Source organism: Epargyreus clarus, unplaced genomic scaffold (genome assembly GCF_041222505.1).
Source record: "Epargyreus clarus isolate Ecla_fem2 unplaced genomic scaffold, WU_Ecla_fem_2.2 ptg000031l, whole genome shotgun sequence".
Classification (NCBI taxonomy): domain Eukaryota; kingdom Metazoa; phylum Arthropoda; class Insecta; order Lepidoptera; family Hesperiidae; genus Epargyreus; species Epargyreus clarus.
Window position 1 is genome coordinate 5317569 of NW_027332236.1, and position 16580 is coordinate 5334148.

General features: G+C 35.4%; 1 protein-coding gene across 5 annotated transcripts in view; it reads right to left on the bottom strand.

Annotated features, from left to right (window-relative positions):
- Positions 1-16580, bottom strand: part of Dmtn (transmembrane and coiled-coil domain 2 protein Dmtn) — a 52992-nt gene that overhangs the window by 13072 nt on the left and 23340 nt on the right. For all 5 annotated transcript variants that reach the window (XM_073089704.1, XM_073089702.1, XM_073089703.1 and 2 more), the window contains 8 exons: positions 9401-9791; positions 6365-6474; positions 2843-2970; positions 2414-2443; positions 1912-2031; positions 1196-1356; positions 700-770; positions 204-337 (listed from right to left, as the gene is read on the bottom strand). In XM_073089704.1, the coding sequence (XP_072945805.1) occupies positions 204-337; positions 700-770; positions 1196-1356; positions 1912-2031; positions 2414-2443; positions 2843-2970; positions 6365-6474; positions 9401-9559 (913 nt within the window). In that variant the 5' untranslated portion in view covers positions 9560-9791. The remainder of the gene's footprint in view (positions 1-203; positions 338-699; positions 771-1195; positions 1357-1911; positions 2032-2413; positions 2444-2842; positions 2971-6364; positions 6475-9400; positions 9792-16580) is intronic.

Sequence of the window (16580 nt, forward strand, 5' to 3'; positions counted from 1 at the left end):
CTATCCCTTATCGTATTCAATTGGTTACTTTCGCTCATTCACTCACCGAATTACCATATCTCAGCTCAACTTTTAAACAAACACAATTTCCATTCCTACCCATTCACTCAATCAACTCATTCACACAAAAACACGTCGCCCAGCCAACTGACACGACAAACGAACCAATAAATATAGCACGATAATACAGCATGAATACAGACCGGCGAGCTGCGCGATGTTGTCGGCGGACCCGAAGCGGTTGGAGCGCGAGAACAGGTGCGCGAACTCGCGCGGCGCCGCCATCACGCTGCCGCCCAGCCCCGTGATGCCGTCGCGGATGTTGCCGCCCACGTTCCTGGGGAAACAATTACATTTATACAATCATAATCAAAAAGCAACGTGAAATAAGTTTTTGGTTAACAAACTCGGCCTCTCGATCGAGGGGTCCGAGGTTCAAATACCAGACACAAACCTCTGATTTTTCAAAGTTATGTTCGTATTATAAATTAATTATCACTTGCTAAACGGTCTGACGCGCAGAGGGTCCCGGGTTAAATCCCCGGCCAGACATTTGTATATTTGTCTCTGTGTGTGTCCATAGCACCCACTATACAGGGAATCCTAGTGTGGGGCTGTGAGTGTAGAAAGCGTTAAAATGTTTAAAGGGTTCTAATAAGAACATTTTTTTAATAAATTATCTGTATCCAAAATACTTACTTTAGCCCTTGTCCCATGTCGCGTAGAACTTCCCGCGGTTGTCTGTGAGCCTGACCACTCGTGCCATGTTGCTGAAAACATACAAATATGTAAAATACGATTTGTAGGAGCACAAACGGCGGTCTATTTTTAAATTTAATTTTTTTTACAATGTTTACACTCTTAAAGTGTAACCCGATTATTATTGATATTTAAAAATAATTAAACGAAAGTTTCTCAATATTCCGTTTTTATCTTATTTTTCACGCATGGCGAAAAATTCTTATGTTTTATGGTGTTCTGCAATCCTTAATTTCGGTGTTTAATCTTACCTCTAAAATCTTGCACCCTTTCAGTGTCATTCTTCCCCTCATAAATACAATATATTAAGAAACATTCTTTTGTGTTTGTTACATCCCAGTTTGATTTACTTGTTGTACACTTCGAGCTTCTATATCTATCTAAACTACGTATAAATCTACAAATAACAATCGATCATAGTTATTTGCACCCTTACCTCCCAGCTCTTGATCCGCTTGTTGTACCCCTCGAGCTTCTTCTGGAGCTGCACGATGCAGAGCGCACTCTTCTGGTTCTTCTTCTCGAACACCGCCTTGATGCGCTGCAGCTGCTGCTTGTCCGCGTTAGCGGCCAGCTTCAGGTACTCGTTCACGTTATCTGGTTACATACAAAGTGATTTCTTTATGAATCTACGTAAGAACTGTATGAGTGAAGCGACTTGTAAAATACGCTGTTTGGCATATTGAAGAATTTAATGCCTACCTTAGATATCTTGACCACCCGTAGTAATAAAGGTTATGTTAATCGAATAAGCAAGGGTTTATTTCCTAGTGGAATCATATTCAAGCCTCTTTTTAACCGACTTCAAAAAGGAGGTGGTTATATTAGTTAACCATCTATCCAACTTTATGCCCAAAGATTTTATGTTAAATAGCGAAATTTGACATCTTCTGCCCATTAAAATACGTCCAGGTTCGTTCTTAAGTCAAGTAATATTGGATTGATAATTTTATTAATAAGGGACGTTAAGGAATTTACATACGCATCTCTATAGAGTCAGATATTAATGTCTTTGTGAAAAATGAGTCAGTATCTTGTATTTTTTTTTTCTTTTTCAAATGTACAGTGTATATTGTCCTTGTTCTATTTCTGTTTATTTTTTTTATATAAAAAAGACAAAGCAATTAATATTACATTACGATAATCACTCACCATCGCGTATGGTCTGCTCCAGTCGTATGAGGTCCTTGGTGCGTTCTATTTTGCTATTGAGGTGTGCTATGGCGGCCTGCGCCTTCGCCGACGTCACGTTTGAACCGCCGTCGGAATCATCTGAAAGGCATAATATTTTTAATCAAACAAATAAAAATTATTGATTTCATTTATTAGGAGAGTATATTGCAACATGCAAAAGTATTTAATTATTAATAACTTAAATTACAGCAACTTATATAAACTTAGTTAAGGTTTTATATTATCAGCGCTGATTTAGGTCTATTTTAGGTAGGCAAGCCTAAATTAAGATTAATGTAAAAATTTAATAAATAATATGTTTATCGAGTAGTGCAGCTATCTAAATTATTATTACTGTGAAATACTCGTACTAAATGTAACGATATTTACCGATTAACTGATAAAGTGAGTTATAAAAAATATTCCATAAATTTCAAGCATTTCACAACATTTATTTATTTATTTAATATTTCATATATACCTATATTTAAGCTGTAATCTCCATCTTGACCTGAAACAGACAAAAGAAAATATAACAAACATTAATTCTATATGATGAAGATGTTAACTAAATAATAACATTATATTTTTTTACAATATAGGAGTAGCAGACGAGCAAGCAGTCCACCTGATGGTAAGCGGCTACTGCCGCATATGGACATCTGTAATCAACCGCAAATAGAATAAGATATTTATACCTGAGGTCGGTCATAGATGCGCCTCTGAGGTCTAAGCTGGAACGCCTCAGAAAAGTAAGCCTTAAGTTACAATAAAATTAAAATAAATTTAATTGCATTTATATGTAATAATGAACATATAAATACAATTAAATTTATTTTTAATATACTTTATATTAAAGAGCTCTATTAAAATTATTTTTTTCATTCATTCATTGCATCCTAGAACTCACTTCGATACGCCGGCGAGCCGTACTCGTCCGTAGAGAGCGAGTACGACACGTTTGGACTGTACACCGAGCACGCGTAGTCGCCGCCCATTATGTTCGATACGTTTTTCTTTTGCGGCGAATCTTCCAAACTGGAAATGGGATAAAGAGAAACTTTATTAGTATTACGTGGCATATATTTTGTAAAAGGAAAATAATACGCTGAAAATATGTTATATAGTAGAAAATACTGTTAGATGCTGATTGGCTCGCTTCTACGCTGATTGGAGATTATATACGCTTAGCCTTAGACAAATTTGTCATATAATAAGACTAAAATTCGTACGCATGGTTTCATATTGGACTTATGCGTCTTACATTAAGTGTATGTCTTGCATTAATTCCATTGTTTATCTCCGTATAAGAAGTGTATGTTTTCTTTTTTATATTTTTTTTTATCCATAAAATGAATGAAAACTATTGACATGAACAAAACATTTTATGTAGAATGAAACTTTATCGCGCATTCATTTACATAGTCGGAATCATCTTCACTACTCCATAATACATACGATACATGTTTTTTGGCTATAATTAAAATTTATATTTATAACAGGAAACAATACGGTAACGGTCCAACAGAATTATATTTTAAAACAATAATTCAACCTTTGCTCACTACGTAAAATATCACGGCAGCGAACGTTTTCATTGCGAATGGCCGGTTATATCACAAATTACGGAAAGTATTTTCGTCAACCGCGCAAAATTAGAAACGGAATTACGATATATATAATAAAATTCATAATTTTCTTCACAGCGCGCATATTTCTGCTTGATCAAACGTTCACGTCAAATTCTTTACGTCACCTCAAATACCGGAACGATATTATTTTATTTTATGTAAAGGAAACATGCAATCAATTTAATTTTCAGAAATGGTTCAAATTAGCTGAAGTACTACTGCCGTGCATAGATTGAGTTACAATCCCGAATGTGTTAAGGATTAATTAGAGAATGATTAGGTATAGATATTTAACTGATAGGTATACCTATATTCATTGAATGATAATATTATATGTAGGTACTATCTATATTAGGAGTTAATATTATTATTATGAGTTAATTATCCTGCATCATAGCATTACTTAATTGAACGTTTTTACCTTTAATTAATTTTATTAATTATTTTACTTTTATACTAAATCAATTTTATTTATCGGTCTAATAAAATTATTTATATAAAACCTTAATGCCCAAAACATGAAGACATGACTCGTCACCTTTCACTCATTAATAGTTATTATCTGCATATTATAATATGCTAAAGTATTATATGCTATGAAGGGACATCTAATCTTAAAATCGCTTTACAATAAAGAGTACACAGCGTACCTACAGGCTAATGACTCATTAGAACTTACGCTCATTAGTAATGAGCATAAGTTCATCGAAGAAACCCAGTATAACTTAGCCTTGACGATTATTTATGTAGCGTTCCACATATAATTATTTCTCACAATCATTATATTAAATAAGAACATATTTATATGTATTATGTAATAAATAAAAATGAATGAATAATACCACACATTATAAAGAGATAATTGCTTAAAAGAAGTGGTTCTTAAACTTTTTATTATCTTTCAATGTTAGTATATCAGTGAATCTTGTTGAATTGAATTGATAGTATATGGCGTTGAACGAAATCAAAATAAATAAAAAAAAAAACATTTTGACAATAAGTGGAGTTGACTGATTTGCCAATTAAGGTATCGATATGTATTGTACAAAAAGTTTAATAAAATATTATTACTTTTAGATGAATTGCGCAAAAAAATGATATTTTTTTTTCATACATTCGTCGTCAATTTATAATTGGTTTAAGTACAGGGTCAGTACTCCTTATTTATGGCGCAGAACAACGGTGTTATCGGTCATATTGAAGGGCACGATAGAAACCACGCGACACGACAGATTATAACAACAGAGCTGAAAGATTATGTGAACTGTGCATGTGATCTACATAGCTGTTCACTACTTCCGCTATAAATAGCGGAGATATAAGTTTTAACTTCACTCACATTGCGGAATGTTTACGTTGTCATGTGTATATATTTTTACATTAATGTTACGTGCCTAATTAAAGGTAGCAAATCTTAAAAGTTTAAACGTGGCCGATATGACAGCCAGAACTATTTTCTTAACTTTACAACATTACAATTACAACAGGCGTTTGAACTTAGTCCTAAAGGGTAGCTTAGTATTGAATGCTTTATCGACAACAAGAAGTTTAATCCTATTTAGTTATTTTGTAGCACTTAGGGTTCGTACACAAAACTGCGATGCGACGTCGCATCGCAAAAATCTGCGAGCTCCCTCGACGCATCGCAAGAACTTGCGAATTAATTCGCATCGCACATTCCTGCGATGTTTCGTCACACTTGTTGACGCCATTTTTAGTTCGTCCTGAGACAGCGTGTGGGAAAAACGTACAGACCTATATTTGTTGGGTGGGAAGACGTATGTAAAAAAATGACAAAGTACGTCGTTGACTTTTTTATATTACTGATTGAGGAACGCCCTGTACTTTGGGAAACTAAATATAAAATAAATGATATGTGATAAATGGATGAACCCAAAAATTTTCTTTGTTACTCTTTCCTGAATCTCTTAAGCAATAACAAAAGTGCACACTTGTTTTTACGATCCATGTCACGACCTAATTTTCAATATACGTTCCGTACGGTTGACGGTTATCGAAAGAATGGTCACCCTGGGAGACGCTATGCCGCACGATATCGCATCGCAGCAATTCGCATCGCAATTTTCTGCGTTGCGAATTCGCATCGCGTCGCATCGCAGTTTTGTGTTCGAGCCCTTAAGCGGCTAATCTCTTGCCACGAAAAGGACTACATGCCGTTTCCTACTTCAATTACATAACAAAATATATATTGCCAAGGATTTTTAAAAGGTTGAGAAACACAGAAGCACTTCAACAGGGGTCAGTTACGATCTGACCTGAGATATCCTAATCTTTTTGTGTAGTCTGTTGCACAATTAGGCGACTTACAAGACGAGAGGTCAGACTGTTCACCTCTTGCGTGTATGTGTGTTTGGTAATGTGTTTAATGTTTATATTATCGTATCGGTTAAATGTTATCGCTTCCGCGCTTAAGTTATTCATAGTAAAATGTTTATTAACTAATGAAATACCGCGTGGTTACTTAAGCGACTGGATATTGATAAAAAATGGGTCCTTGGGAGTCCTTTTTATAATAAGCGCTTACTTAATAGAAGCGTATACGCTGTCGAAATACATTTCGTTAGGAATAAGCAGTACCTTTGCATTGAATTTAATAATAAGTATGTATTATTCATTTCTTGTAAAAAAATATATATATCATATGTAGGTATTATTTACGTAGACATAAATACAAGTAGCTTCTATACTATACAATATACTACTCATATTTATATACTTAAATCATAAATTTCATTCCGCCGTGAAAAGGTTCTGGTTATGAATAGTAAAGTAGTACTTACTCTCTGGAACAATTGCCGGTGGTGTTCGCCGATAAGGGACTGTTGCCGAGATCCCTGGAGTGGGACTTAACATGGTGCGAACGTGGCTCGCCGTGGCGGGATGACGGCTCCTGGAATAACGACATGAGTACCAAGTTTCAGAATAAGTCAGTTATAACTGTCTCTAATTAGATATCTTTCACTCAGAAGTATAAATAAAATAATCTGCGAGATATCATACTCATAGAAAAGGAATCTACGATACCCACTTTTTTGTGTTAATGAATTAAGATGCAATATTATTGTTCAACAATATTTATATTTAATGCAGTTAAGTTAGTTGGTGATATGTCTTACTATTAGACCACAGGGGTTGGAACATAAGGAAACAATCCATAAGGTAATTGACGTGCTTGTGACATGTCCGACTTGTGCTGCTACCGAAGTTGGACTTCTAGAGTCGACCAGCGAATTATAGTCTCACATTTGTTATAAATCGGCGGGTAGTACAATATATCTTATTATACAAATAGTAGATAGTACAGGGGGGTTACTACCATCTCTTAACACAATAATATTTTAATCATACTTTTACTTTTTTTTGCAGGAAATTCAACTTTTTAAGCAAAATATGACAATTTCTTCAAGGTTTTATACAATTGATAAGCGAAAAATTAATAAGGGTTTAAGTTTGTTCAACTGTGTATGACGGAATATTTTACCGTTCTAAGGAGGAAATAAAACTTTCCTGAACTATGATGGTTTTTAAAAAATGGTGGTAGGCCCCCAGGTGGTATAAGTATTCTTGGTTGGAGTGGTGAAGTATTGCCACTTCCCTATATTAAGTGTATCATCTATGATTGCCACCTAATCGCTACATTGTAAGTAACTAGATGCTGTCGTGGTTTAGTTTTAACTAGTAAGGCACACCTATACGCCAGATACCAAGTTGTTTCGGATATAGAAACAAAGTTGGAACGGCGATGATAAGAAAATTGATATCTATAATTTTAATTGGGTAATCATACCTTAATTATTATTGATAAACTATATGAAATCAAGTAGCACTAAGTACCTACTAGAAAATATAAATGGCAATAAAAATATCCATAAATTTTAATAGGTATTACAAATATTTAATACGCTATAAAATGTGAAAGGATTCCGACACGTCAAAACTATCAAATTCATATCAAATATAAATAGGTATCAATTTCGACCTTGGGCTAATAACTACTATAGTCTGATTCATAATTAGGTGTCCAAAATGTAAACAAAGAAATGTCATTGTCAAAATACGATTACAGGTATTGCAAACCCCTTACAAATTAACAAGAAACGAAAACTTTCACAAACTCAACAAAAAACAATAACTTAATAACTGCACACAATTAAAAAAAACGCGCAATGAATACTAGAAAACATTCGAGTTGGACCACGATCACGAAAATGAATAATATCAACTACGAAACTTAAAAATGGCGGCACAATAAATGTTTTGGATCCCGATTGTGTTACCATTATCACAATTTAATTTTCGACCATAAATCTTGTTTTTTATTATTATTACTGTATGAAATAAAATTTAATTAATATAAATATTGGAAAATGTGAATTGATTTTAATTTATTTAAATTATTATTTTATTATCATTGTATTCATTCATTTAATTTTGTCAAAAATAAGAATCTATCATTTGAAACATATTTTCTTGATAGGTCAACACCTTTGTTTACATTTTGGACACCTAATTATGAATCGGACTATAGGTACATAGTCCGTTGCAAATGAAATAAATAGGTGGTTAGTTTTGAGGGTGGTAGAGCCCTTTGTAGTTCGACTTTGGCGGCACTACCGACACATCTATTTCTACCTCATAACAACAGTGTTAAGCGCTGCTGTGTTCTGGTTTGAAGGTTGTGGTAAGGAAGACATATTTATCCAGGGCGTTCCAGCTTAGTCCTCAGGGTTAGCGGCGCATCTGTGGCCGATCTCAGGTAGGAATATCTAATCCTATCTGGGGTAGATGGACATCCGTAGTCCATGGGCGGCAGTAGCCACTTACCATCAGGTGGACTGCATGCTCGTCTGTTACTCCAATATTATAAAAAAGTACGTATAAGTATAAGTGCTTTTATATATTACAAACCCAAAATATAAAGGAAAAAGCTATAAAATGTGTACCGAAATAACGACAAATTTGTAATGAGTGAGATTCATTCTTATTTATTTACATTCTAAGACACTTAAAATGGATATCACGGCAGGCACATGAAAACGCTTAACATCACTTCAAATTTGGGCATAAAATAATAAAAATAATCGTAGTAGCGTGATGCTTTCACTTCTCGAACTAAACCGAGAAATCAGCACGAACATGAATAACTCAAAATTGCATGTCATCACCATTTTCATTAAGTTTTTGGTGCATTTCGTTAAAAATACTCCAACCTATTGAGATTGCTCGAACTTTTATATTATTACGGACTTTTTGTTTCTTTCTTAGTCATTGTGGTAATGTAAGTAGGTGCTTGGAGTTAAGTTCAAAGAGTAGGTGATTTTACGGTTGGCGTAGCTTTTGTCGTGTTTTATTTATGTCGACAATATTTGGCGCCCCATATATCAAGTCTTACAGACTTCGTTACTTTATACACTCAGAGGGTGGCTTTTCGTTTTTGTTGAATACTTGAAAAGCTTTATGAAAATTATATTGATAAGAGTGAGTCTCTTATTTACTTTAACTATTCAGGACAAAGTAGAGCTATTTATTTGTAAAACGCTCTATGTCTAAACCTGGAACTACAGGGTTAAAAATCATATGAGTCTTACTTGGTTTTTTACAAAAACAAAATAAATTGATGTAAATATATAAACAACTAACACTTTTTGCATTCATTGCCCCATATTAGGATTTATCAAGCCGTTGGAATGGTTGGTACTGCTTGATCAATCTGAGGAGATTGAACCTCGAAATCGTGACCGCTACGTCACGCGAGTTAAAGTACAAAACCACCCAACCAGTTACATCACTATACTCATATACAACATTATACTTACACTAACAACATGGTGCACTGTCGACGGCGACTGAACCCTGGACCTGATGACGGCGTCGTCCGTCACCACCGCGGGGTCCCTCGCCAGGTCCGCGGTCGACGGCGACTGACTCCGACTGGACCCTTTACTGTGCCCGTGGCTCACGTGCAACGTATCCATTGCCTGCACCACTGTTACCGACCACCGCACACCGAACGAAACCTTACATGGACTTATCACAATACGATTATCACAATTGAAACCGCTCGATCACAGACATAACAACTATTGGTTAGGAACTAGCTTCACTCGAGTTATTGCTTCACCGGATGGGATGGGTTTGTATTCATAATAAGCTTGATAAAAATATGTCAGCGGTGGTCGACGATTTCTCCATCACTCCGAAGTTTATCTGTGAACAAAAGAGAACCATATTTAGCTTTATCATCCTTTAGTTATCAGTTAACATAAATGGTTTGTATGTAGTTAAACAAGTAAATAATTATGTTTATGAAAATGATTAAATCTTTATAACCTTCAAAAGCTACTAAGAATTTCTTGAAGATTAGGTGCCACAAGTGTCAGGTACAATTACATAAACATCCATGCCCAGAAAATTGTTCAGTTGGAATTGGAACTGAAAATTTATGAAATCGTAAGTGGAAACCTAGTAAAACCTAACCTACCTCACCATCATATCATCATCGCCTCCAACATATATCAATACTACTAGCTAAAGAGCTATCTCAGACTAATGTATTGCTATCACTCAAAACTAAATTTGAATGGTACATGTAAGTACATGGGTCTCACAATACCTCACAAAGTAGGACACGGCAGCACTAAATCTACCTTTAAATAGGTAATTCTACGTACATCGTACAAAAGAGTTAAAAAACTCAAAGGTACGAACTCCACAAAAAATCTAGTACACTGAGTACTTTAGTAAGTAGCTCCAAAAAATGAAAGCCTGCAAGTCGCAGACGGTAGGAGCCGGCTAATCCGCATTAGGCATTAGGGTACCGTCAGATTTAATGGCACTACCTTTAGTATTCGTTAAATCTTGTGGGACGACTTATGGATTTGAGAACATCTGACATGGCCAAACGTACTCTTTGTTCTCTACCAATCCGGAGTGTGGTGCTTGTAGTTGTAGGGATCTAAAACTAATTGCAGTAAAGATAGAAATAGCCGACGAGCATGGGGTCGACCTGATGCTAAGCGATAAGTATCTGCCGTCCATGGACACCCATAACTCCATATAGGCTGGAAGAGGCGTTCTACTTGAAGCAGATCACATAGGCGTTGCGGACTAAGATAGTCACTTCACAGGTAACTGTATGCTTCAGCTGTCATCCAAGCCACCGAAACGAAAGAATTGCTTTACTCTAGAAGTGGGTGTGGTCTCTCCGAATCACCTTTTAAAATACCTTACTGGCCAAAATAATGCTTCATTCTATAATGGCTTAGCTGTGGTTTAATTGTAACTAACGCCTAAGATAAAAAGTATAAGTAAAGTAAGTTTTATATATGTATATTATAAACAGCATTAATATACTGCCGATCTTAATCGGATTGAAGGATGAATCAGCAAAGTTAATTATTTATTAGGGGTTAGCCGATTATACTCCACCTTGTTCATGTTGTAATTAAGTAATTGATTTTAACCACATTATGTCTACGATGAACTATTCACTATCTATAAACTAATTAGGCTACCGGATAAGCCTAATTTGCCCTAATTATTATTAATAAACGCGAATAATATACTTTACGTCGTGTTAGTTCAATCTTAATGACATCGTGACAGAAGAACATCGACTTCATAAGAATTCATGAATGGTTTTACACGCGGGTTATACAAATACCGGAGAATTGCTGCGTAAAATTTTACTTTTGGCTGCAACCTTTTTATGACTCAGTGACTACGGATCTGTCCCACAGATAGAATAAGATTAAAACGTACTCTGCTAAGCCCCTTGAATGTACAAATAGATTGCTGAAATTAACTACCGAATTAATTGCATGCACCTCGAACCCTCCGAAAGAGACGCAGTTTCAACCGCTAGCCTATCACTGTTTTGTCCCTGTAGTTCCGGGACTACAATAGGTTAGGTAACCCATGCATGTCAAAAGGGGCGACTAAAAGGGGGCTTCCGGGGCTGCGGGCGGCAAGAGTGGGAGCTTGAGTCGTCCAGTAAGTGAACCGGGAAGGACGGAGGTATATGTGGTCGTATACCGTCGTGAACACCAGACGGTGCGAGAGGAGCGAAAACTGCTCCCCCAGGGCAGAGCCCGATCGGGGCATCGCGCTTGGAGGACTGAGGACTGGAGGAGGTTATGTTCCGTCGGAAATCCCGGAGTTCTCCAACAAGCGTTGAGGACGGCCACCGGGGGGGTTTTAATGCGGTAAAAATCCAACATAACCCGGCGTCGCTCCCACGTCGTTGGGTACCTTTTGAAGGTTTCCCCCTCGTTAAGAAAAAAAAGGCTATCACTGCTTACAATAAAAATGCACATAGTAAACATTAATGACAGTAATGATCACAGGTAGAAGCTACTTCTCTATCGTCATAGTAACCATTACTGGATGCTTGGTCTTACGACTATATACATAATTAGGTACTTATTAGCATAGTGGCAGTTTCTGAGAATAGGGCTCTACACGATGCATCGATCGTGAATGTCGTGATCAACAATTGATGATGCCTACGTTCCACGGTCGACTCTAAGATTTCTTGGTATTTCCGATTATAAATACATTTGTAAATTTATTTTGAAGATAGTAGATTTCCGGGAAGTATTGATAGGGTACGAACGTCACACCATTTAGGTATTCCACAGTTGTTATAAAAGAAATAGGCCACAGCAAAAAATGCATGCCTTGAACATTAGTATTACACATATCATATCGACTTAGATACATCTATCGCGTCGCCATAGCAAATTGTATGACTACACCTGCTCGCAACAACTTCAGAGAGGACTAGCAGTTTGGCGAGGACTATAACAGTACGTTGCGATTAGGTAAGTAGGTACCAAAGATTTAACATTGATAAACTCTGCTATAATAAATCTAATTGAAATTCTACAGACGCTATAAAACTGTTTAGAATAACACGCAAGTATTATTAGATTTCTAAATATAATTAAGTATGCCACCGAATCATAGATTAATTCTAGAAATTACAATAAAATATTTTATTGATATCATTGATCAAATATGACATAGTGATATCAGAACGGGAAATTAGAGAACATCACTAAGGAGTACCTAACGACTTCTTGAAGCGTAATGACTGATGATACGCTAAATAATCCAGAAATTAATTGGTAGGTTAAATATAGTTACATTTAATTACTATAAATTTCAAATGTAAGAAGTAAATGACCTAAATTTAGTGACATCTTATCAACCAAAAACGTATTCATAAGGCAACGTGTATTTATTTACGGAACGTAATCGTCAAAAGTCCTGTTTACTGTACGGCGGCGAGACATACAAAATATATTTTATGACGTGTTATATATGCGGTTAAAGATTAGTCGTATATTTTATTCGTGTTACGGCCTCGAGCAGCGCCACTTTCTTCCCGTGGATCTGGTAGGAAAATGAAGATTAAATGATGGGCAAATGGTTTCTTGAAATAGTTTTAAGGTCGGTCTACTAAGGCTGACTATCCATTAGCTACTATACTTGGGAAAGTCGTAGCTTTAATGTTTAAGTAGTAGTTAACACGACTGTTAAAGCTGCAGTTAAATTACTCGGCAACTATTAAATAAATTATTGTGCATTTATAAAGAGGCTTAAGCAATCCTCTTTAGACATTTTTTTTAATAAAATCTAACATCGCTCACGCCGGTCGCTCAAACAACTTTAGGCAACTGTTTAGTTACACAAGCGGCAAGATACTAGCAATAGTAACTACCGCTCAAGCGATAGAAGCCAACAGGCAGTCAGCCTAAGGATCGACAATTAATTTCAAGTGAGGTCCGTATACTTTACTACATGTTTCAATCGAGAGTCCATAAAAATGCGAAAAGGGCCAATTTTATACCATTTACGATCTGAATCTGGATCACGGTCGTTCAAAGCCGAACCATAATCTACTATATGACTTAAACTTTAGTACTTCCAAAGCAACAAATAGTCTAATCGATCCCTTATAAAACAAGAAAATTTCTAATCCCTAAAAAGAAACTCAAAATTAGTTTTGTTAATACTCAACTTTTTATTTACATTAACTCCTAAAATAAAAGACATTTTCCAAAATTAAAGCTAAGTCCAACCAATCTTTTTTTAAATATCATAATTTTATTTAACAAATATTTACTGATAAAAATAACAGTGACAATAACGAAATAGCAGTCGGAATATCGTAAAATGTATCAGAGATTTCTATGGAATTGTTACAAATTTATTTATCTTTCGATAAGATCTCTTTTACAAGTAATATTCCCTATCTTTTTTTATTTGAATAAGATCACATTAACACGAATCCTTATCAATGATATCATTATTATGACGTAAGACTTATTTATTTATTGCCCGTATCAATAAAATACATTAATTTTGATAGATACATTTTATGCTGAAATCTGCTAACGCTTATTAATAATGATGAATCTATGCAATTTACGTCTACGTAATGTCGAAATTCGACAATTTCTATTATGCAGATATTGTCAAAAGTCGATCCTAGCAGTAGATAATAAACAGATACTTTGCGTTAGAAAGATGCATCGCAAAACCTATTTTCAATGACAAAAATATTAAATTTCAAGGGCAATAAAGGCAAAAGTGGACTTCTTAGACATACAAATTACTAGTCTAGTCATTTCATTTAATTAGTCAAATTGGTTATATACTGAGATAAAACATTAAACTTCTCACCTGAACAAAATTCTCTAACATGATGATCATTATATACTCATTGCAGTTTTTGCTCAAAGCGATACGATATGGTACGATATATCTAGTGCTATAAAACTTGTATGTGAAAAACAATACAGGATTTTTACGCTATTTCCCTTCGTTATGGGGACCACGGACACGCAAATAATAACACTTAACATTATGAGTATAAAACGATTATAGTTACAACAAATTCCTATTTAAATCCAACCGAGTGTTAAATCCGAAAATGTTTACTCGACCAACCGTTATATTGATCAAGATACCATGCGAATAATCAAACCAATAAAGAGTTAATTAAAAAATATTTCATTATTATTTATAACAGTTAGTCAACAATATTCAAGTACCAATCTACATACCGACGACCTTACACATCAACATATGCACAAGCACGTCATCATAATATGCACAGATCATCAATATGCAAAGTGCGCGTGCCTCCTTACAAATAATATGGCCACGATACGTGTTCATATTCGTGCCTAGAATCCACAACAAACTTTCCCAACGTCGAATGGTCGAAATAATAATAATATTGGGATGTAATGAAAAGAAAACCCCGGGATATGACCGACGGCGGATGAAGGAATCTTCTAAACGGCCAAGGACGTCAAAAGAAATAACTTTTTTATATGTGATAGCTGCTATAACTTAAGGTCTGACTGTATGATCGCCTTTTTCTGCCTTAGCAGGAATACGACATGTTCACCCCTTACAAAAGGTACTAAGGGCGAGTCTATCGCTATATCTGACGTGTGTGTTCCTATGCTTGTATTGAAAAATACTATGAATGGTGTATAGGCCCCACGCACGTGTTAAGATTAATTACACGCGCGACGCGTTCGCATGCGGCGGGCACCCGTTCGTTTCTCTAAATCAGTGAAATACTACCAAAATATACAGCGTTTTTATACACAGCAGAAACCTGCAGCCCGCTCCGTGCACAGGCGCCAGTTTTAGCTGACAGCCTGACACCCTCAACGTTATTTCAATTTTATTAAACAAACAATTCATCATGTTATAAGCTAGCATGCTGTTATATTGTTAGCATTTGGATATTTTGTAACAAACCCTAAGTGGGACAATAACCCTATAGAGAAAGGGCCGTCGCAAGTTTATATTATGCCACCCAGATCCATAATACGGCTGCAAAACTGAAATAATGTTAACAATGGTAGACACTTCAACACAAAACGGAAAGTTCAACCACATAAACCTAGTATGAAATGGCAAAAGTTTTCCAATATCCAAAGACATACTCCGGATTAAAAGAAATAAACAATTGTTTGCTGGAAACAAAGAAAAGAAAGTAGGTAAATTCCAAAGGCAAAGGAAAACAACAGTTGGGAATTGGAATGCTTAAAGTAAGTTTGATCGGAGTTTTCTTCGTGATGTTTAAATGTCGATTGTATTTTTGTGAAATCAAATAGCATATTTGTCAAGGCTGACACATTTAAAAGAAAAACAGGCACTACTCTGTCGTGACACAGCTCGCTTGTCCTTTTATTTTAACCATTTACTCCAGTGTCTCACAGGACAAAATTTGCCACTGTTATAACGTCAAATAGTACATGCCATGCTTACAGATTTTTTAGTATATAAATCAGTCTGTTAATTTAAAATTAATATGAGAGCGTTTGAAAGGGTCGTTTTACATATGCATAACTTCGCTGATACTTTGTACCATGTAAATTGAATTCTAATGACCTTACGAATGAGATTTGATTCTAACTAAATTCTCTATAAAAACATATTGTACTTTGAGCAGCAAATGAACATTGACAAGGTAACAAAAAGTTGACGACAGGTCTTCACACGACAGATTCCACAAAACTATGGTTTCAAGGCGATGCGGCACCGTGTTATATCTTAGCTTTGTCTGCATCGTTTTAACAATCCTTTACTTTATCACGATTGAAAACTTTGTGAAAAAGCAATGTCACAGTTACACTAAACGAATGCGGTTTGATAAACCTCACACCAACGTGTGGACGATTCCACACCTATGTATGAGGACATTATTGAATACTGGGTATTAAGTTTCCTTCACCATTAAAAAGTGATAACAAATTTCAGTATCTAACAAATGACTTAGAAATATTAGAGGTCCTAAAGAATCCTTTGATAATCTTCGATTCCAAACAATATTTCCAAGAGATAGGATAACATAAATCATACTATTAGATTACGAAATATTAATAGGAATGCAAGGCACTCTTGTATTCAAACCTAGATCTCAAGCGTGGGTTGCCGAAATTCATACCGTCAGGCTATGATAGATAT